Source organism: Chrysemys picta, chromosome 9 (genome assembly GCF_011386835.1).
Source record: "Chrysemys picta bellii isolate R12L10 chromosome 9, ASM1138683v2, whole genome shotgun sequence".
NCBI classification, from domain to species: domain Eukaryota; kingdom Metazoa; phylum Chordata; order Testudines; family Emydidae; genus Chrysemys; species Chrysemys picta.
This window is the reverse complement of record NC_088799.1, coordinates 48341720-48364380: the sequence shown is the minus strand read 5'-3', so window position 1 is coordinate 48364380 and position 22661 is coordinate 48341720. Positions and strand designations below refer to the sequence as shown.

Below are 22661 nucleotides of genomic sequence, written 5' to 3'. Positions count from 1 at the left end.
ACCTGCTCGCGGCCCACTAGGGGGCCCCGGACCTCTCGTTGAGAACCACTGACCTAGTGTATGCTCACAAAGAAGATGGGGTGGCAGGTGAGATCCTACAAGGGCTGCCACTCCCCACATCAATGGAGAAAGTCTGAGGGTGGGGCAGGATAATTGTGTTATCTCTGATAGCTCGAAAGGGAATTTGAGACAGACAGGATTGGCGCCCTATCCCCAGATGAGTGGTCTTTGGGGTTAACGTGAAGGCAGTTGAAGCCTAAGAAAAAATCCTCTCTCTTCAATTTTCAAAACTTAATTCCTAGAGGGAAGAAAAAAAGGAAAAAGTTAAGGTATACCTGCACACAGGGCTTCTGGTTAAGAAAAAAAAAAAAGATTTGGGGGGTAATAGAAATGGGGAGTCAGGGATATATAAATATATACCTACCTTGATTAATAACTCCTGTCTCCTTTTTTGCTAGTTGATGGAGTCATAACAATCTCTGTGAGGATTTGTACTCTTTAGAATGGAGACGGGGAAAGAGAGAGAGAAGGCTCTCGACAAACTTTAACTGGAATTATTCCATGAAGTACACAAAATACTACAACTGCCTGACTAAACCATGCATGAGGAGTGTTGACCCAAGGTCTCCTGCATGTTTAGAAGCACTCACACTGAAATATACATTGTATGACTGTCACTTAGTTTAGATTTATTTTAAATCACTTTTTTCCACGGTACCTCGACATCCTGAACACTGGATAAAGAAGTTGATTAAATCCAGAAGTGCTATATCCCTGTCTTGTTTATATGATTCAATCCAGTCGTCCACCACAGACTGTCAAGAAAAAAAGAAAACGTATCAGATACTCTTAAAAAGATTTATAAATGCAAATGACTTTTCAGAACAATCTTTTCAGAAAGTAATTTTATAACTGAGAATGTACTTCACACAACTGTGTGAGTACAAATTCAGAAATCAACAGGCCTTCCCTTAGCTGGTGGAGACAGAACAAATACTGCTAGAGCCCCGGTCTACATGCATTGTTTTCTAGTGTTAAACTAGGATAAATAGTTAGCTGCTCAAAGGCAAATTAATTAAAAAACCAAAACTGTGCTTGAGGTGTTTATTCAATCTAACAAGTTTGTTGAGAACAGAAGCATTCTGTCTTATTTCAGAACTCCACCAAGATAACATTTTCAGCAGGGTAACACTCTGTGGGGATAAGCATCTCATTTATTTTGCAAGATGGAAGTCTTCTAATGTTGATAATAGTCAATGAGCCATGGGTCACTGTCAAGGCTGCTTCCCCACTCTGAACTTTAGGGTACAGATGTGGGGGCCTGCATGAAAACTTCTAAGCTTAACTACCAGCTTAGATCTGGTCCGCTGCCACCACTCCCAATGGGCTAACTCCCTTCCCTAGGTAGCCTTGAGAGACTCTTCACCAATTCCCTTGGATCTTAAAACAAGGAGAAATTAACCATCCCCCCTCCTCCCTTCCACCAACTCCTGGTGGATCAAGATCCGACCCCCTTGGATCTAAAAACAAGGAAAATCAATCAGGTTCTTAAAAAGAAGGCTTTTAATGAAAGAAAAAGGTAAAAATCATCTCTGTAAAATCAGGATGGAAAATAACTTTACAGGGTAATCAAACTTAAAGAGCCCAGAGGACCCCCACTCTAGCCTTAGGTTCAAAGTTACAGCAGAGGTAAACACCCTAGTAAAAGGTACATTTACAAGTTGAGAAAACAAAGGTAAACTAACACGCCTTGCCTGGCTGTTTACTTACAAGTTTGAAATATGAGAGACTTGTTCAGAAAGATTTGGAGAACCTGGATTGATGTCTGGTCCCTCTCAGTCCCAAGAGCGAACAACCCCCAAAACAAAGAGAACAAAAGCCTTCTCCCCCCCAAGATTTGAAAGTATCTTGTCCCCTTATTGGTCCTTTGGGTCAGGTGTCAGCCAGGTTACCTGAGCTTCTTAACCCTTTACAGGGAAAAGGATTTTGGAGTCTCTGGCCAGGAGGGATTTTATAGTACTGTACACAGGAGAGCTGTTACCCTTCCCTTTATAGTTATGACAGTCACAATTTTAAAATAGAGTATATGATTTTATTAAACAGTTGATGATGGGAAACATTCTAAACTAAAAAATAATAGGTGGGACTTCTTTATGCTGATTGTGGCTGATAACCAAAGAGCCTCCTATACCATTGCAACAAAAAACTGAGCCATGGTCTCAGAACTCAAGTGGGGACCACAGTATTGGGGAAACACTTTTACATTACTCATAATGAGGTGTACAAAGTCTGCCATCAACAGTTATGATAGCAGGGAGGGGGACAGACAAGTAAACAGGGGACAAGAGCTGTTTGATATCTATCATATGCTAGGTCACCATGGATGAAGAGCAGGCTCAGCTGCTTGATAAGTTAAGGCACTGAATGAACACTGCCCATCAGTGGAAGAGGGCAATCAAGGAGTAAGAGAGTGTATGGCACAGACACAAAACCAGCTAGAAAGTCCGTAAAGACACTAGAGATGTCTTCAGCTGTTCCCCCTGCACCAACTTAACCCTAAAAACCTAATGCTGCTACTCTATAATTGCTGGGGCATGAGGGGAGGTGTCACATGGTATAACAGCAGCTGATGCAGGCAAGGAAAACAGTAGAGGCGGAGACAATGGAAAAAAGCTAGGAAAAAGCAGCAATCTCTCTGAAGGAACAAGAAGAGGGTATGAGGTTCTTCTAGACCCCACTACCATGAAATCACTATCTTCTGAGGGAGGTAAAATAGGTGAGGGTTCCTCCCATATCCCAACACCATCCCTTAACTTAGGGAACAACATTACTAAAACCCTTAGTTTCCTTAGTTCCAAAGATAAAAAGCATAGCAATACAAACAATTAGTAACATTTTAGTCAATTAAAAATGTGTGTATGTTTGTTTATTTTACATGTGAAAAAACACCCCCCTAAGCGCAGCAAGTTTCAGCGCTGTAAAGCGCCAGTGTAAACAGTGAACCAGCGCTGGTAGCCACGCCTCTCATGGATATGGGTTTTTTAAGAGCACTGGGAGAGCTCTCTCCCAGCGCTCTGCTGTGACTAGACAAACCATGTTAAAGCATTGCCACGGCAGCGTTTTAGCGTTGCCAGTGTAGACTAGCCCAGAGGCTTAGGGACACCCAGAGCACAGGGTTGCATCCTTGATCATCTTGACTAATAGCCATTGATGGACCTATCCTCCATGAATTTATCTAATTTTTTTTTTTAACCCAGTTATACTTTTGGTCTTGACAACATCTCCTGGCAATGAGTTCCACATGTTGACTGTCTTGTGTGAAGAAGTACTTATGTTTGTTTTAAACCTGCTGCCTACTAATTTCATTGGGAGACACCTGTGTGAAGGAGTAAATGATACTTCCTTATTCACTTTATCCACGCCATTCATAATTTTATAGACCTCTATCATCATTGGGGGGAGGGATAGCTCAGTGGTTTGAGCATTGGCCTGTTAAACCCAGGGTTGTGAGTTCAATCCTTGAGGGGGCCACTTAGGAATCTGGGGCAAAATCAATACTTGGTCCTGCTAGTGAAGGAAGGGGGCTAGACTCAATAACCTTTCAAGGTCCCTTCCAGTTCTAGGAGATATCTCCTATAATTAAAAAAATTATTTAATTTAATTTTTATTTATTTATTTAAATTTATACCTCCTTTCCCCTCCCTCCCAGCGCCTCACCAGTCCTCTCTTTTCTAAGATGAGCAGTCCCATTCTTTTTAGTCTCCTCATATGGAAGCTGTTTCATACCCCTAATTATTTTTGTTGCCTTTCTCTCTGTACTTTTTCAAATTCTAACATATCTTGTTTGAGATGGGGAGACCAGAACTGCACACAGTATTCCAGATGAGGGTTACCATGGATTTATATAGTGGCATTATGATCTTTTCAGTCTTATTTTCTATCCCTTCCCAAAGGTTCCTAATTTTGTTAGCTTTCTTCACTGAGCAGATGTTTCCAGAGACCTATCCACGATGACGCCAAGATCTCCTTCTTGAGTGATAACAGCTAATTTAGAATCTCATTATTTTGAATGTATAGTTGGGATGTTTTCCGATGTGCATTACTTCACATTTATCAACACTGAATTTCATCTGCCATTTTGTTCCCCAGTCACCCAGTTTTGTGAGATCCCTTTGTAACTGTAGGGAGCCAGGGTGGCTTCCCTCCGAACCTGAGGGTAAAGTGCCTTTCCCTCAGCCTGAGTGGGCGGGGCCAGCCCAAGCTCGCTCCACCCCCCGGAAGGGGAGGGGTGGAACAGGAAGTATAAAGGGCGGGGCCCTTAGCTCAGTTAGGGCAGCACCAGGGAGGGAGGCAGACACAGACCGCGGGCTGCTCCCTTCAGAGCCTGCTGCCACACCAGGGGAGGCCCTGGACCCGTGGAAACCTCACCTAGAGGACGGACTGGGGCTGCCAGGACTGCCTGCTGCCGAGTACCCAGAGGAACTGGAGGAGCTGGAGGGGGAGCGGGAGCTGCCAGCAGACGAGTACCCAGAGGAGCTGGAGGAGCCTGAGCCTGAGGGGGAGCCGGAGCTGCCAGCAGCGGACTACCCCGACGCACTCACGGGACCAGAGGGATTCGGGCGAGCAATCGGGTAGGAAGTAGCCCAGGGACAGAGTTGCACAGTGGTGAGTCTATGTAGCGGGACGACCCCGCTGACCCAGTGGTGGGACCCTCGTTCTGCCACTGTCAGGGCCCTGGGCTGGAGCGCAGTGGTGTAGGGTGGGCCTGCGTTCCCCTACCCGGCAGAGCCACGCCGGGACCTTAGCCGGCGCTCCCCTGCCTGAGGGGCGCGCTACTGACCTTAGCCGGCGCTCCCCTGCCTGAGGGGCGCGCTACTGACCTTAGCCGGCGCTCCCCTGCATGAGGGGCGCGCTACTGACCTTAGCCGGCGCTCCCCTGCCTGAGGGGCGCGCTACTGACCTTTGCCGGCGCTCCCCTGCCTGAGGGGCGCGCTACAGACTCTGGCTGGCGGCCGCCCCGCCGCTAATTCCCCGCTGACGGAGGCGTGACCCAGGCCGGCCAGTGACCTCGTAGCTCCCCACCACCCCCTAGCGGGTAGGTGGGCCGACGCCGATCACAGTAACTCTTCGCAGTCTCCTTTGAATTTAACTATCTTGAGTAATTTTGTATCATCTGCAGACTTTGCCTCCCCATTGTGTACCCCTTTTTCCAAATCGTTTATGAATACTTTTAACAGCTCTGGTCCCAGTGCAGATCCTTGGGGGACATCACTATTTATCTCTTTCCACCGTGAAAACTGAGCATTTAGTCCTGCCTTTTGTTCAAACAGTTACTTATCCACAAGAGAGTCCTCCCTCTTATCCCATGACAGCTTACTTTAAGAGCCATTGATGAGGGACCTTGTCAAAGGCTTTCTGAAAGTCCAAGTACACTATATCCACTGGATCACCCTTCTCCACGTTTGTTGACCGTCTCAAAGAATTCTAATAGGTTGATCAGGCATGATTTCCCTTTACAAAAGCCAAGTTGACTCTTCCCCAATATAATGTGTTCATCTCTATGTCTGAAAATTCTGTTCTTTACTATAGTTTCAACCAATTAGCCTTGTACTGAAGTTAGATTTACTGGCCTGTAATTGTCAGGATTGTCCCTAGAGCCTTTTTAAAAAATTGGTGTCACATTAGCTACCCTCCAATCATCTGGTACAGAGGCTGATTTAAGTAGTAAGTTACACACCACAGTTGTTAGTTCTGCAGTTTCATATCTGAGTTCCTTAAGAATACTTGGGTGAATGCTATACACTCCTGATAACTTACTACAGTTTAATTTATAAATTTGTTCCACCTCCTCTACTGACACCTCAATCTGCAACAGTTCCTCAGTTTTGTCACCTAAAAAGAACTGCTTAGGTGTGTGAATCTCCCTCACATCCTCTGCAGTGAAGACACATGCAAAGAACTAATTTAGCTTCTTCTTACTTGCCTGGTCTTCCTTGAGTGCTCCTTTTGTGCCTTGATTGTCCAATGACCCCACTGATGGCTTGGCAGGTTTCCTGCATCTGGTGTACTTAAACTTTTTGTAGTTAGTTTTTGTGTCTTTTGGTTGTTGCTCTTCAATTTATTTTTTGGCCTTTTATACTTGACTTGCTAGAATTTATGCTCATTTTCCTTCATTGGATTTGATCTCCAATTTTTAAACAATTTTTTTTTTGTTTTTACCTCATTCACTCTGTTTAGCTATGGTGGCATTTTTTTGTTCTCTTACTTTTTTTTTTTTAAATATGGGGGTATACAATTAGTTTGAGCCTCTATTATGGCACTATTCACAGATATACACCAAAGAATTATCAGTGGGAAAAATCTTCTATTCCTTCTCATGCAGGGGGATATTGAATTCCTATCAGAGAAAATAACTTATAGGTAAGATTAAAACATTCTGCCTGATGAGTGCCTAGCCAGCAAGCCTAACCAAAGGGTTGGTGCTAGCAGTAAAACATACTGAGCATGAAGGCACCACTAAACAGATGGAGGGAAACGGCCTTCACTTGAGATTCTACCGTAGTAATTATCCTTTTTGCAGCTTTAATTTTTGTTTACTATAGCATAAAAGACTTTTCTACTACATGGTCCATACCTTGTGCACAAATCAGCAATACATCTTAATCTGCCTGGGCTGCTGGGAGGCAGAAGCAAGTTCTCTGATACTTAAGTGCTCTGGTGTCTATTTTACTCCCTGTAGACCTGGAAAATGGTTACTTACCTGTTAATTAGTGTAACTCTTGGGTCTTCAAGATGTGTTGTACATATATCTATTCCACTTTAAGTGTGTGCACGCCCAGTGTATTCAAGTCGGAGTTTTCAATACCAGTCCCGAAGAGGTGGCTCTTGTGCACCTCACCTGCTCATAGAATCAAAAATCATAGAAATGGTAGGGCTGGGCGGGACCTTGAGAGGTCATCTAGTGCTAACTCTTTGCACTGAGGTAGGACCAAGCATACCTGGACCATCCCTGATAGATGTTTGTCTAACCTGTTCTCAAAAATCTCCAATGACAGACTCCACAACCTTCCTTGAAAACCTACTCCAGTGCTTCAGTATCCTTATAGTTTGAAAGTTTTTCCTAATATCTAACCTAAATCTCCCTTGCTGAAGAGTAAGCCCATTACTACTTCTCCTACCTTCAGTGGACATGGAGACCAGACTGTTATCCATCACTGTCTTCTTTATAACTGCACTTAACATACTTGAAGACTTATCAGGTTCCTCCCTCAATCTTCTCTTCTCAAGACTAAACCTGTCCAATTTTTTTTTTTTTTTTTTTTTACTTTTCTTCAGAGGTCAGGTTATCTAAATTTTGTTTATAATTTGTGTTGCTTTCCTCTGGACTTTCTCCAATTTATCCACATCTTTTTTAAAGCGTGGCATCCAGAATTGGATACAGTATTCCAGTGGAGAACTCACCAGTGCTGCGCAGAGGAACAATTACCTTTCATGTCTTACATATGACACTCCTCTTAATACACCCCAAAATATTAGCCTTTTTTGCAACTACATCACATTGTTGACTCATATTCAATTTGTGATCCACTAGAATGTCCAGATCCTTTTCAGCAGTACTACCATCTAACCAATTATTCCCCATTTTGTACTTGTGCAATTGATTTTTCTTTCCCACATGAAGTACTTTCCACTTCACTGAATTTCATCTTGTTGAATTCAGACCAATTCTCCAATTTATCAAAGTCATTTTGAATTCTAATCCAGTCCTACAAAGGGCTTGCAACTTCTCCCAGCTTGGTGTCATTTGCAAATTTCATAAACATACTCTCCACTCCATGATCCAGGTCATTAATGAGAATACTGAATAATATTGGACCCAGGACTGACCCGTGTGACCCACTAGATATGTCCTCCCAGATTGATAGCAAACTCTTGATAACTACTCCGAGTAAAGGATTTCAACCAGCAGTGCATCCTTCTTATAGTAATTTCATCTATATGGCATTTCCGTAGTTTGCTTATGCACATGTAGGACTGTGTCAAAAGCCTTACTGAACTCAAAATATCTCACTGTTTTTTCTCCCCATCCACTAGGCTAGTAACCCTGTTGAAGAAAATTAGGTTGGTTTGGCATAATTTTTTCTTAACAAATCCATGCTGGTTATTCCTATAACCCTATTATCCTTTTGGGGCTTTCAAAATAATTTTTTTAATAATTTCTTCCAGTATCCCTCCATGTATTGAAGTTCGGTTGACTGGTCTATAATTCCACGGGTTCTCTTTTTCCCCCTTGCTAAAGATAGATACTCTGTTTGCCCTTCTCCAGTTGTCTAGAACTTCACCCTGCTCCATGAGTTCTCAGAGATAATTGCTAACTGTTCCATGGCTGCATCAGCTAGTTCCTTAAGTAACCTATGATGAATTTCATCAGGTCCTGCTGACTTGAACACATCTAACTTATCTAAATATTCTTTTAAAACTTTTCTTTCCCTATTTTGGCTTGTGTTCCTTCCCCCTTGTTGCGAATACTGTGTTAAGTATCTGGTCACAATTAATTTTTTTAGTGACGACTGAAGCAGAACGGGCATTAAACATCTCAGCCTTTTTAAGGTCATCTTCTTCCCTGCTAAATAGGGAACCTACACCTTCCTTTGTCTCTTGCTTCTAATGTGTTTATGCAAACTCTTATTGCCTCATATGCCACCAGCTGAGGGTAAAAAGGGGCAGAGCCGCACAACCATTCTTCAGTTCCTTCATCCAAGAATCATGATGGTAATAAGACTGACACAGAAGGAAGTGGGGGGGAAGCATGCTGTGGAATTGATATGTGCACAATACATCTCAAATTACTACAGTTACAGTACAGGTAAGTAACCATTTTTTCTTCAAGTACTTGTATACACCTAAAATGGAATAGATATGACTTTCAAGTAGTATTCCTTCTGATGGCGCGAGCTGAAGATTGCATTACAATTTTCCGATATCTGGTTCAGCCCTCGAACCAGTTGTGATGGCATAATGCTTTACAAAGGTATGTATTGTGACTAGGTTGTCTCTCTGCAAATGTCCAGGTGGGATATATTTCTTAGGAATGCTACTGAGCTCTGACGGAATGAGCCAATAATTTTTGAGACGGCAGTACCTCACTTACATCATAATAGGTTTAAGAACATTAAGAACCAAGAAGAACCAAGTTTAAGTCCCAGGACAGAACTGGACCTCTAACTGGTGAGTAAATTCTCATAATCCATTTAAAAAACCTTCCCAACAGAGTGTGGAAAAAATGGAACATCCTAGCATAATATGGCAGTTAAATGCACTCTTAATGAACTGATAGAGGTGCCTCTCCCTTTGAAGTGTAACATCCTCCATCTGGTCCTAAATCGTATGGAGATACGTTGTAGCAAGCAGCCCAGACTAAAAATCTTCTCCATTTTGCCAAGTAAGTAGTCCTAATGGAGCTTTTTCTACTGTTAATTGAAATGTTCTGTACAATCCAAGAACAAATCTTTTCCAGAAGATTTAGCCACTCAAAAGCCACGTCCTGAGATGAAGGCAGTGAAGCTTTGACTCAGTATGATAAATAAGAGGGGGGATAGCTCCCTTTTGTGGACACCCAGCCAGCCAGTTGGCTATGGAATTCCTTGTGGTGGTTGTTCTCTACTTGCTTTATCTGTAAAGGGTTAACAAGCCCACAGGTAAAAGGAAAGGAGTGGGACCTGACCAAGAGAGCCAATGGGAGGGCTAAAACTTTTTTAAATTGGGAAAAAACTTCCTTTTGTCTGTGTGTTGTGGTTCTCCGGGAAAGAGAGGAACAGGGAGCAGTTATGCACTGAGAAGCTTAAGCCAGATATGAAAAACGATCAGCTCATACCTAGAGATTGCTTATCTGAACCCCCAGATATGTAAATAAATTAGGGGATGTCCAGAAAAACGCGATTAGGTTTATATCTGTTTATTTCTTATTGGCTTGTGGACTCCTCTGTGTTAACCCCAAATGCTTTTTGTTTTGCTTGTAACCTTTAAGCTGGACTTCAAGAAGGTTATTCTTGATGTTTAAATTTTGTAAGTGGGTTTTTTAAATCTAGCAAAAGCCTATTTTTAATAAAATTTACCTTTTTTAAGAACAGGATTGGATTTTTGGTGTCTTAAGAGGTTTGTGCATATGTTGTTAAATTAGCTAGTGGCAACAACTGATTTCCTTTGTTTTTTTTCTCAGCTCTTCGCCAGAGAGGGGTGAAAGGGCTTGAGGGTACCCCATAGGAAGGAATTTCCAAGTGCGCCTTTCTGGTGTCAAAGGGGTTTTTTGCATTTGGGTGGAGGCAGCATCTAACCATCCAAGGTCAGAGAGTAACTGTAACCTTGGGAGTTTAATACAAGCCTGGAATGGCCAGTATTAATTTTTAGAATCCTTGCAGGCCCCCACCTTCTACACTCGAAGTGCCAGATTGGGGAAAATCAGCCTTGACAGTAGTCCTAGTGGAGATTTTTCTACTGTTAATTGAAGTGTTCTGAACAACCGAAGAGCAAATCTTTTCCAGAGGATTTAGCCATTCAACAGCCCCGTCATGAGATGAAGGCAGTGAGGCTTTGACTCAAGAGATCCCATTCCGATGATAATAGTAGAGGAGATTAAACTGAAAGCCTCAGAAGGTCAGAAAACCAGTGTCGCCTCAGCCACTCCAGAGCTATTAGGATGATCATTGTGTGGTCCTGCTCTAGTTGTTGTATTACCTCGGGATGAGTGGAATCTGTGGAAGTGCATATAGTACCCAATTTCCTGTCTTCCCTCCTCCACCCCTGCTTGGTAACCAGAATGTATCCGTGAGAGAACCAGGGTTCTAACCTGCCCTGGCACAGAATTGATGGCATTTTCTGTTTTGTTTTGTTGCAAAACAGGTCTACACGGGGGATTCCCTGTCTCTAGAAAATCAGCCTCACTATGTTGCTTTTCTCATGGATCAACTATGATCCTCCAGGAACTTTCTGTTGAAATGGTCTGCAAGAGTATTCTGTACTCCTGAAAGATGAGAGGCCTTGAGTGTAATCCTTTTCTGAATACATAGCTTACTGGATCTGGAACCACCCTGTTTGTTCTGACAGAACATTGCTGTGATATTGTCTATTAGAATCTGAATTGTTAAACCCTTGATGTAAAGTAAAAAGGTCTGGCATGCCTGCTGCATGGCCTTAGCTCCAGCACATATACATGCAGTGTTGAGTCCTGAGCTGACTATAGTGCTTGAGCCTGCATCCCCTGTAGGTGTGCACCCTACCCTAAGTTAGATGCATTCTAACCAGTTTTCAGTGGAAGGGGAAGAGAGAATGGCAACCCTTTGCATGCACTGATTGAGTTCTTCCACCAATCTCAGAACAGAACCCTGGCAATTTTGTGAATCAGCATGCCCAGAGAATGTTTGCTTGCGCGACAGACTTGCTTCAGCCAAGCCTGCATGCATCGCAGCTGAAGTCCGGCAGGCTGAGTCAGATACATGCCGGAAGCCATATGTTCCAACCACCAGAGACAAATCCTCAGTGTTGCCCTTGGATGGGACTGCAGGCTGTTGCAGAATCTAGAATAGCTTGAAACCTGTCCTTCACTCCAATGAACTCAATTCTTTGTACTCAGGACAGAACTGATTTGTCCTAGTTTATTAATCAGCCCAGCTGAACAAACAGGGAGTGAGTTTACTGCACGTTATCCTCCATTTCTTGACTTAACTGGCCATAGATCAAACAACTGGTGGGTATTTCTGTATTTCCAGATACAGAAATACCTGCCAATTCTCCTGAGGTGAGCCATTTATAACTGACATGCACTTGATAAAGACCCTTGGAGCCAAGGACAGACCAAAGGGGAGGACAGTATATTGGTAGTGGAGACCTGTCACTATCTACCTGATACTCCCTGTGGCTCGGTTAGATGCCCACATGATTTGCAACCCTGCAAATCAAGAGCAGCACATCAGTCATCAGGATCCAAGGAAGGAATAATGGAAGCAAGGGATATCATCCGAAATTTCATTTTGTTGATAAATGTGTGTAGCTTTTGCAAATCTAGGACGGTCCTCAGACCTTGGGCATAAAGAAGTACTGAGAGTAGAAATCCCTCCTCCTAGGTTGAAGGGGCACTTCCTCTATTGCTCAGACAAAGAAGAATCTGCACCTCTTAAAGTGCAGACTCATGAGAGTGGTCACTGAAAAGTAGATAGATAAGATAGACTGAAATTAAATCATGTAACCTAGCTTCACAGTTCTCAGAACTCACTGATCCAACAAAATGGCACAACTTGTTTCCAATGGAAGTGATTGGGAGGAAAGCAGTCACATAGACTGCTTTGGAACAGATGAGTGTTGGTGTGATGTGTCCAAAGTAGTAGGAGCTGGTGGCCTTCTGAGTTTTAAGATGCCCCTGAGACTTATCAGCCTGTCTGGAAGCGTACTAAAGCTGTCTATAGTACAGAGATCTGTATTGCCTCCTCTGTAAGGTTGCTGTACAGAACCCAAGAGAATGTAGTGATGCTTGAGAATCCTTGAGAAAATGCAATGCTTCATCAGTCTTGTCATAGAAGAGATTGCATCCCTCAAAAGGTAGTTCCTCAAGAGTCTGTTGTATTTCTGTAGGGATCCCAGACATCTAAAGCCAAGAGGCTCTACGCTGTGTGACAGATGTCACCACAACCCCAGAAGCTGTGTCACCAGCAAAAAGTGCTGCCTGAAGAGAAGTCCTTGTAACAAAATGGCCCTCCATAACAAAGGAATTAAACTCTTCTCAAACATCCGCTGGGAGATTGTCAATAAATACTGTCATGAAATCCCAGTTTAAAAGGTCATATTTTGAAAGTAATGCATGGTAGTTAAACACATTCATTTGAAGGCAGTTTATTTCTTGCCCAAACAATAGCAGTATCTTCGGCAACAACCATCACTGTTCTCATCCCAAAGTCTATGACAATGCAGAATAGAAGCGGGGGTGGTATGGCAACCTTGCCTTACACCAGAAAATCTTAAAACTATTCTGTGTGTCTGCTCTCTATCCTAATGCAGCATGCAGACTTGTCATATAAGACACATCAAATCAACAATCTCTGCTAGAATTCCATAGTGGATCAAGATCCTCCAGAGTGCTTCTCTGTGGACACTAACAAATGCTTTTGTAAAATCAATGAAGTTAAAAATAATCTTCTGCGGGTATTCCAAGCTTCTCAATAAATCTTCTCAGGGAATGTAGGTAAGTTCACTATTTCTTCACATCCCTCAATGGATGTTAGTGGTTCTGGCTGGTTGAGCACAGCCTTGACATGTTTCATCCAACAGGCTTCTATGTTAAAAGTGTACCGTCTCAAGCCTTCACAATGCCTCAACAATTCGAGAACTGTGATGTCAGTTGTTTGGATACTAGAAAAAGCTTTTTATAATCCCCTCTCTTGTACATCTTCTCAGCTTCTCTTGCTTTGCTTTCCATCTATTCTCTCAACTCTTCTGCCTGATCTTTTAACTTCCTTGTCTGTATTTGCATATTTTTGTTCTAGAATAGCTGGGACTGTATCTTGACATGATGGGAAGGCTTGAGAGCTCTAAAGACCCTGAGAGCTATGCTGGAGGGAGTGTAATTCTTTGTAGGGTCACCAAAGACAGATAGGTCAAAGGGCAGAAGCCAGATTAAAGGCAGTCCACCAATCTTCCTAGTAGGTTGTTAAGAGTCAGGCTAACAAACGTAAAAAATGCTGTAACAGACACAAAAACCATAAGCAAGTGTCAGACTTGCAAATACGAACACCAACTGTGGAGAACTATAATCCACTGGAAAGAAGACAAGATAGTTCTGGCCAACCAGTAAATTCAGCCGACACTGCGATGATGGAGAATCAAAGCCACAAGGAAGCGCTCCATCTGAAACTGCTACTTCACAAGTAAAGTTGGAATCTTAAATTGCTTTGGAGCACAGGTAGACTGCCATGAGTTATCAGAGAAATAAAAATCTTTGGCCTAATTATACTTTAACTGAGTGAGATGAGATGGACTGGACGAAGCAAATTATCATCTGTGTGACTGTTTTCTATTCGGGAAGAGAGGATGATAAACATCAGGAATAAGAAGGCTTATTATTGAGTAAGGAAGCTACTGAAAGAATGGGAAACTGTTAATTTAAGAATATTGACTGCTCACTGACGATCCATGCAAAAGTCATAGTTGTTCAGTGCTAACAAATAATGAAAACTGATCAAAGACCGTTTTTATGAGAGACGGCAGAGTATCTTTGGCAATACCAAGAAATATGACATTCTTATCCTGATGGGAGATCTAAATGCACAGGTAGTTTTGATAATACTGGATATGAACACATTATGAGCAGAAATGGCATCCTAGGGCAGAATGAAAATGGCGAATGTTTTGTTGAACTCTGCGGACTATATAATCTTTGCATTTGGGGAAACACTATTCTCACACAAGGACAGACAAACTGACATGGAGAACAAATGATGTCTTCATCCAGCAGCAGCTTGACCACGTTGCCATTAGTAGGTGTAGGTGAAGATCACTGCTGGACACCACGGTGTATACAAGTGCTGATGTTGGAAATGACCATCATCTTGTCACTGGGACAATCAAAATAAAATTAAAAATGACAACATCACTCAAGGCAGACAGCGTGCATAATAGTAGAAATGTAGCAGATGCACCTTGAAATGCACCTTTGCTGACGCAACTCCCCAGTAGATTTGTAGAGTTAAAGACACTGACAGATGACATAGAAAAACTAGAGTCTGAAGAAGACCTCTGTGTAAGCTCGAACGCTTGTCTCTTTCACTAACAGAAGTTGGTGTAACAAAAAATATTACCTCGTCCACCTAGTCTCTCTAATATCCTGGGACCAGCATGGCTACAACAACACTGCATAGAAGAAAAATGGAAGCTTTTCAAAGAAGCAAGTGTGGATGCAACCAGGATTACAATAATGGTGAGAAGATATAAGAAAGAAGAATGCCTGCAACCAAATGCATATAGGTTTTTGGAGAGAGAAAAATTAAATAAGAGAATTCAACACCCTCATGTTCCCATAGCATTGTCCCACACCTCCTCTTCCACTCCCCCAGTCCCCTTCCCCTCCCCATCACCTGATCAAACCACCCCTCCCTCCGTCTACTCTTCCACTCCTAATCATCCTCCCCTCCCAGAGAGTATTTGCCTGTATAGTTTATTTTCTTTTTTAAAAGTATTAGCACTTTCTAAATATTGTGCTTTTCTCAGATTACATTTGTTCAAAATATCCTCTTTGCTAGAGGTACATTGGTGCAATATGCCTGCTTCTTTTTTTTAAAATTCAGATTTCTGCCCTGGGTTGCCCAAATTTGGATCACTATCAGAACTCTGCATCCCTATGAGGCATACTTGGATTGTATTAATATCTGATAACTGTACATTTTAGAGCACTTAGAAAAGTGAAGTTGAAACAGAAAACCAGTCTCAACCTTCACTATGGTAGAGCTTTTGCTCTCCTATAATAATGGTCACTTTTGGATTTAAAATCTATGAAAACCAGACCATGAAAAGGTTTGAGTAATTTTGGACATGCCCAATCAAAAAAATGTGCAAAAAGTATAGCTCTTTTTGAGATTTGTTAATTTCTTCCCTACTTCTCACAGATCGGTGAACCCCTTAAAAGACTGACTAAAAAAGATGCAGGATGGTGTTGGGAAATCCATCAGCTAAATGCTTTCAAACAGATCCAAAAGTGAGTGATTAACCATCTGATCCTGAAATATTATGGTATAATTTAATATAATGCTAGTGAATGCAGAATGGGTGCAGCATTATTACAAAATGATCAGTCAATAGCACTTGCTTCCAGGACACACTTTCCAACAGAGCAAACCCATGCTCAAATACAGAAAGAATTCCTACTCACTGCTTTTCCATATACCAAGTTTGACCAGTATCTCCTGGGCCATGATCATATCCATGCAGAAACAGACAACAAACCTTTGAAATTAATATTCAAAAAGCTATTGTTAACAGCTCCAAACTATCTTGAAATAATATCAAAAAAATCACTTGCATGTACAATGCAAAAGATTGTCTTTCATGTTCATCCTGATGTTCTGATTGTGCATATCTTTTGTCCACAACATGAGTGCCAAAAGACAGTGAGAGCTTGACAGCCCTTGATTATGAAATCTTCTACATGCATCAGGAGGCGGCGTTTCATCAGGAACATCAGCTAAGCAGAATTCTATTGTGTGACAGATAAGCAGGTGCCCCAGATACAGACATACTCAAATGCACAGTCAATTTTAAGCATTTGGAACAGTCTATAGGTCAGGATGACCAGACAGGAAGACATCTGCCCAGCCACTTAGATTTTCTTTGTCTAGCCAATATTCAGTTCAAATATACTGACACTACAAAATGGTATTCTATATTAAGGCAGTAGGGTAAAGACCCTAAAGGTCTGAAATCCTGAAATGCTAGCTTTCATACACTGAAACCTGTTGGTGTTGAAGCATGTTTACATAGGGCCAAGATGTCCTGTGTTGGCCAAACATAAGCAGTGAAGTCAAAGATTTCATACATCAGTGAAGTATCTGCAATAAATTCCTAGCACATCACTCATAATGCACTAAATATTTGATCTATCGCAGAGCAAGTCAGGCATGGACCTACATATATTAGGAAATCAAGTATCCCTCCTAATCCTTGATTATAATTTCTGATTTTATTAGGAAAAAATCCTGTGCACACAAGAGCAGCTTCTACCACTTAATGCTATGAAGAATCAGCATAGAATCCCAGAAATTGTTGATACAGATAATGGGTCTCAGTGGGCCTGTAGGTAAATTTTCAGTTTGCAGCATACGCAGGATTTGAACATATCACATCCTTTCTGCATCACAGCCAGTCTAATGGTAAAACTGAAGCAGATCTCAAGATTGCCAAGTAGTTGGTAAAAAAGCCGTACTGGCATAACAAAGACCCATGCACAGCATCACTTGACTGGAAAAATACACCAACAGAAGGCATGGAGAGCAGACCAGAACGGCATCTCATGTCACACCACATACAGGCTGTTACTTACAGAACAACTTTTGAACAAAGCTGCAGTGGAAAGGTTGAGAACACAAATTAAACAGCAATGGCAACAAGTCAAATACTACTATGACAGAGGTACCAAAATGCTCTTTGAATTCCACATAGAACAGTCAATATAAGTACAGGCAGTACCTAACAACAGAGACAACAGACAGGGGGCAGGGAATATTTGCAAAGAATAGCACATGGTAGAAATACAAACAACTCTACCTCTGCAACTAGAATTCCCTTAGAAGAACCAACAAAAAATTATCCTAAACAGAAGACACAAATGAATCCTACCACAGATCAAGATATAAGGAAAGTCTGCAATCAATGCGAAGTGAGTTCACTTGAGCTTCATGAGTTCGCAAAGACAATGCCAGAAAAATCTAGGAGCACAGAAATCTCCTGAGGGCAAACAGCAACAGGAGGAAGGCCTGAAAATAAAACTACATGAAGCAAAAGAGCAGTAAAGTTGCTTTGTAATTTCAAAGACTATGTTATTGATTAAAAAGGGAGAGATATTACAGAGCACTCTATAAAAAAAAATACATCAATGCACATGTATATGTAGACAGAGTGCCATCTACCAACACAAGAATATATAGTATTGTCTGAAAGTTGGTGGGTTCAATAATGTTATTGTTGTGCACTGCAAAGACCTGCACAGAAAGAGCCACTAACAAGAACTCTGTCCGTTCATAATGATCGTGTCACAAGCTCTACAAGAGAGACAAGGTGGGTGAGGTAATACCTTTTATTGAACCAATTTCTGTTGGTGAGAGAGACAAGCTTTCAAGCTTACATAGAGCTCTTCTTCAGGTCTGTGTAAGCTTGAAAGCTTGTCTCTCCCACCAACAGAAGTGGTCCAATAAAATTTATTACCTTATCCACCTTGTCTCTCTAATGTCCCAGGAACACCATAGCTACAACAACACTGCATACACCAATCTCTACAAGTCAGTATGGAGGCCCTCAGGAGGAATGAAAGGGTAGAAAAGGCATATATATATATATATATATATATATATATATATATATATCCAAGTCTGATCAGTTTGTAACCTTGGTGTCTGAAACACTGGTGAACGTGGTTTTTCTCAGTCTATATTTGCAACTAAACAAGTGTTAAGCATTTCAGCTCTATCTGTACTAACACCTATTGTCAGTAATGAGTCATTTTTTACTGCTGACCGGGGTAAAAATTTCACCTAAGTGCCTAAGCTACTACTGAAAATGGGACTTAGGAATTTCTAAAAATTTTGCCCCAGGCATTAGAGTGACCTCATCCACACTACTACTTTCTTCATGTCCCCAGGGCTCCTGCCCTTTAAAAAGACCCCTCTTCCAACAAGCTCAGCACACTTCCTTCACAATAAATAAATAAATTCATTAAACTGCCACTTTCCCTAACTCACTTCCTTCTGAATTGAATCCCAAAGTGTCACAACACACACACAAATTTCTCCTTTGAAATTTGCCAAGAACAGGCAGTACTGTTGGAATCTGTGTTCCCACCACCTTTATATCTTGCTATAAGTGGATCCTATTCAGAACAGAAGCAATGCAACTATTTCTTAAACACCTGAGTTCCACTCACAAAGGCACTCAAAAAAAATCTACAGCAGCAAAACAGTCACTTGTATCTTTTCTCTGGCTTCCATTTTTATCAATGGCTCTCAGATAAACAGCAAACACAGATCAGATCAGATCTATCTCATAATAAAACTGAAAAACTCCAAAATAACCTTGGAATCCTGCCAAAACAAAACTGAAAATGAACAGAAGTGATAGCTCTGATGCAGTAAAACAAAATGAAGATAATGCACCAGGAAGATTTCCATAGTCCTGTTATGAGAAAATTTGTTGTCTTCACCTACTAGATGAGAAGGGTAAATCCTACATCCCCAAATTCACAAAATGTAAAAAGCTTTAGAATTCTGATTTTCTTCAGGTTTACTCCTACATTCTCTAAATTAATCCACAACCCAGTCCCATCATGGATTTATGTCTGGTGGGTAAAATTTTCAAAAGGGCTTAAGTGACTTTGGACAATCTTGTTTTCAAAAGTGACTTAGGCACTTAGGCGCCTACGTGCTACTAGAAGTCAATGGGACTTAGCCTAAGTCATTTAGAATAAAATTTTCAAAAGCACTTAAGTGGCTTAGCCTAAATCTCCCTAAGAGATGCTTATACATATATAAGCATCAAACCAAGCATAGTGTTTCTCTCATAACCTTACCTTCCTTCACAATACCTGAATCTTCTACTACTCAGTTGTCAAAATACTTCATTCCTACACTGCACCAGGAAGGTCTCTGCAGTCCTAGGAGTCCACAGTGAAAATTAATGTTCTAGTGCAGGGATAGTCAATAGATAGATCGCAGGCCAAATCCAGACACTTTTGAATGGACCCTGAAATCTTTTTATTTATTTTTATATTATTATTTTCTCTGTGGAGTCTGGATCTTGACAAAAAATAATTGACTAGCCCATTCTAGTAGAATGATTCCACTAGCCAGAAGCCTGTAATCCTGGAGGTGAAGGCTGTGAATTCTTTTCCCTAGAATTAATTGAAAATGGGAATTGGGCTCTGAGTCATTTCAGTACTTTTGAAAAGTTTACCTGCTGTGATTAAACATCTCACATCTTTTCTGCCTTGCTATACTTAATACATGATAACCTTCATGAAAAGCTGCTTTAAATATTCCCTAATTTTAGTACTCACTTGTTTTTCCATTTTAAAATAACAAAATAGTGAAGAAATTTACTAAAGTAGAAGACTTCTTCTAGGACTATAGTTATTCCACATATAATCTCCACCTTGATCACATTCCTCATTTCTTTCAGCATACAAGCCGAGGGGAAAAATCTTAGCATAATACCCAGAGAGTCCATCAGTCTGATACAGATTATCCAAAATACAACCACAATACGATAGTTTACAAAAACTGTTACAGTCTGAAAATATTGAGTGACCAAGCTGCAACAAAGATGAACAAACAGCACATTGGTTATTTTACCTGCATCGCACTTTTCCCCAGTTTCACCACCTCAAACAAAGTGACAGGGTCCCCGCCTTCTCCATTCTGTTGAGGGTGACCATTAGCTCTTCCACGACCTATTCCTCTAGTTCCAGGTTCAGAACGACTCTTATCTCCTGGAGACTTTCGAGGTTTCTTATTGGCAGACTAGATAAAGGGAACAGCATAATGAAAATTGGAAGTATTGAATGAATGAATTCAAAATGCTTGTAAACCATTTATACATATCAATCAACAACTGTTGATAAGTACTTGGTAGGCATTTTACCTATAATGTCAAGTTAAGAAGTATGACTTCCTAGCACCAAAGAGCTAACGGGACATATTTCCATAATACTAGTTTTAACCAATACAATAAATACATAAAATAATGCAATGTCACGCTTGCAATTATGCACAAAAGTCAAGAAAATTAAAAATTATGGTCAATGTGACAAAAACATCTCTGCCATATACTTACTTACACAATAACTAGTGCATCTTATTTACAGAACTACTGCATCCTATTTATCTTAGGACACAATTATTACATAGGGACCAACTGCATGTTGTTATACTGAAAATGTGTTCTTCCCCTTCATCACCATCCAACTACAACTTGTTCATAGCTCCTTATTTGCCCATGAGAAAGGCTTAGCTGTTCTCCTTCCACACCACTAAAATTAATCAGTAATTGGATTTGTATGGACAGATACAATTGATGATATGGTCCCTTCTTGCCACTAAATCTGTGGTGGAAATCCAGGCCCTCCTGAAGTCAACAGGAGTTCTACCTATGAATCTATGTTATTTAATATAAGATTTCTTTAGTTCCTTCATACCTATAGCTCCCCCTTGTGTGTTCTACATGAGCCAAATAGCTTGGAGATCAGACTTCCATGTATGTAAATCATTTTGCTCAAGATAGTTAGTTCCTTATAAAGAGTTAATCTTCTGATGGCATGATTGTACACAGGCCACTGTCATTCTGTTATCACTTGCCATGTGAATGGTGAAACTGTTTTGGGGGAATTGTGTGAAGAAAATTCTCTACAGCGCTTACTGCTGCTCACAGCTCCAGAAGGTTTATTCTGTAGAAAGTCTCCTGGTGCGACTAATTGTCTTGAAACAGAAAAATATTCTGTTCATCTGGGCCTTGATAAAGGCTCCTCCAGGGGCTTACTGACTCTGAGTAGGTTGTGCCTAGACTTCCACAAAGCATAGAATGAAGCATTAAGGGTCATAGACTCTGGTTTGTTAAATCCATTTTGCATGGTTGAACATAGCAGCAACACATGGACTTCAAATGGCCAGATATGCCCAGCACAGAATTTCCTCTGCACAAGGAAACTCATCTGGAAAAAAGCTAGGGCAGGCAGAAGAACTGACTTCTGTGCCAGCCTTCTCCACACCCCTGGCACAAGAGGAAGAAAGGGTGAGTCAGATGCATGCCACGGGGTGGACTAGGAGAAAGGAAGAGGAGCAAGGCAGAGTGGAGCACAACTGTGCCTCATACCCCATGGTTTAAGGTCACCAAGGGGCCTTACACTAGTGGCATACATTAGGGCTGTTTGTTCCTCAGAACTCTAACTTAAGTTGAGGCTAGGCAGCATAGGATGAGGAAGTTGCAAGCATGTGGACATGTGGACTGGAGAGTCCAGCCCCAGCCCTACGAGAGATAGGAAGCTCCCATTTCTCATGAAAACATTATGCAGGCATATACATAGAAAGCACTGCCTATCGGACTATGTTTACATATTATACTACCAATCTAGTTAACCAAAAGCAGCTCCATGTCAAGATTGTGTAGTATTGAGAAACTGATCAATTGTGTACTATATAGCTTGAGGCTTTTTTCACAAAATAAGACGACCAAGCACAAGATGGACTTTATATGGTAACTAGGGGGCTGGTGTTTTGAAGTGGCATTAAAGAGTTACACTGAAAGTTAACTATGAACCTGAGTTGTCCTGAATTTGTGCTGGACTGCTGATTCTGTGGACAAAGCTTTTACCAAGAGGTTAAATAGGTAATGAAAGATATGATTCCCTCCTACGTGAGACCTGGTACTAGGATCTTCATGAGTTTCAGATACATCCAAGGGGCAGGTGAGAGGCTCAGTGGCATAGTCTTGATTTGCAAACATTGATTCTGGATAGCAAACTGGAGAAAATATTGATTGGCAGGAGTTAATGGAGACACAGAGGAAGACTTCCCTTAGATCAGCTGAACACAGGAGATCACGAGGGGGCAATTTCCAAAATATGGAGAGCTTAACATATCTGCAGATCCAAAGACAAGAAAGTGAGTAATGGGTGGAAGCCTCCAGTTTTGTGTTTTGTTTTGTTTTCAGTGATAACACAGAATTTGAAGTATAAACCTGCTCCTCTCTCTTCTGCTGATGGATATAGTAAGTTCTGAATTGAGTCCAATATGACTTACTACTTCTCTTGGTGGGGAAAAGAATGCAATAGGAGGAGAACACTGAAAATCTTTATGATATCCCTTTTTGATCATTTCTAAAGCCTATGTGGCTGTGGCTGTACTGGTCACAGGCATGAAATT

At 41.3% G+C, this 22661-nt stretch overlaps 1 protein-coding gene across 7 annotated transcripts in view; it reads right to left on the bottom strand.

The window, feature by feature from the left end:
* The window catches only part of STAG1 (STAG1 cohesin complex component), a 391540-nt gene that overhangs the window by 284702 nt on the left and 84177 nt on the right, over positions 1-22661 (bottom strand). For all 7 annotated transcript variants that reach the window (XM_065557025.1, XM_065557022.1, XM_065557021.1 and 4 more), the window contains 2 exons: positions 20097-20264; positions 719-815 (listed from right to left, as the gene is read on the bottom strand). In XM_065557025.1, coding sequence (XP_065413097.1) covers positions 719-815; positions 20097-20264 — 265 coding nt within the window. The remainder of the gene's footprint in view (positions 1-718; positions 816-20096; positions 20265-22661) is intronic.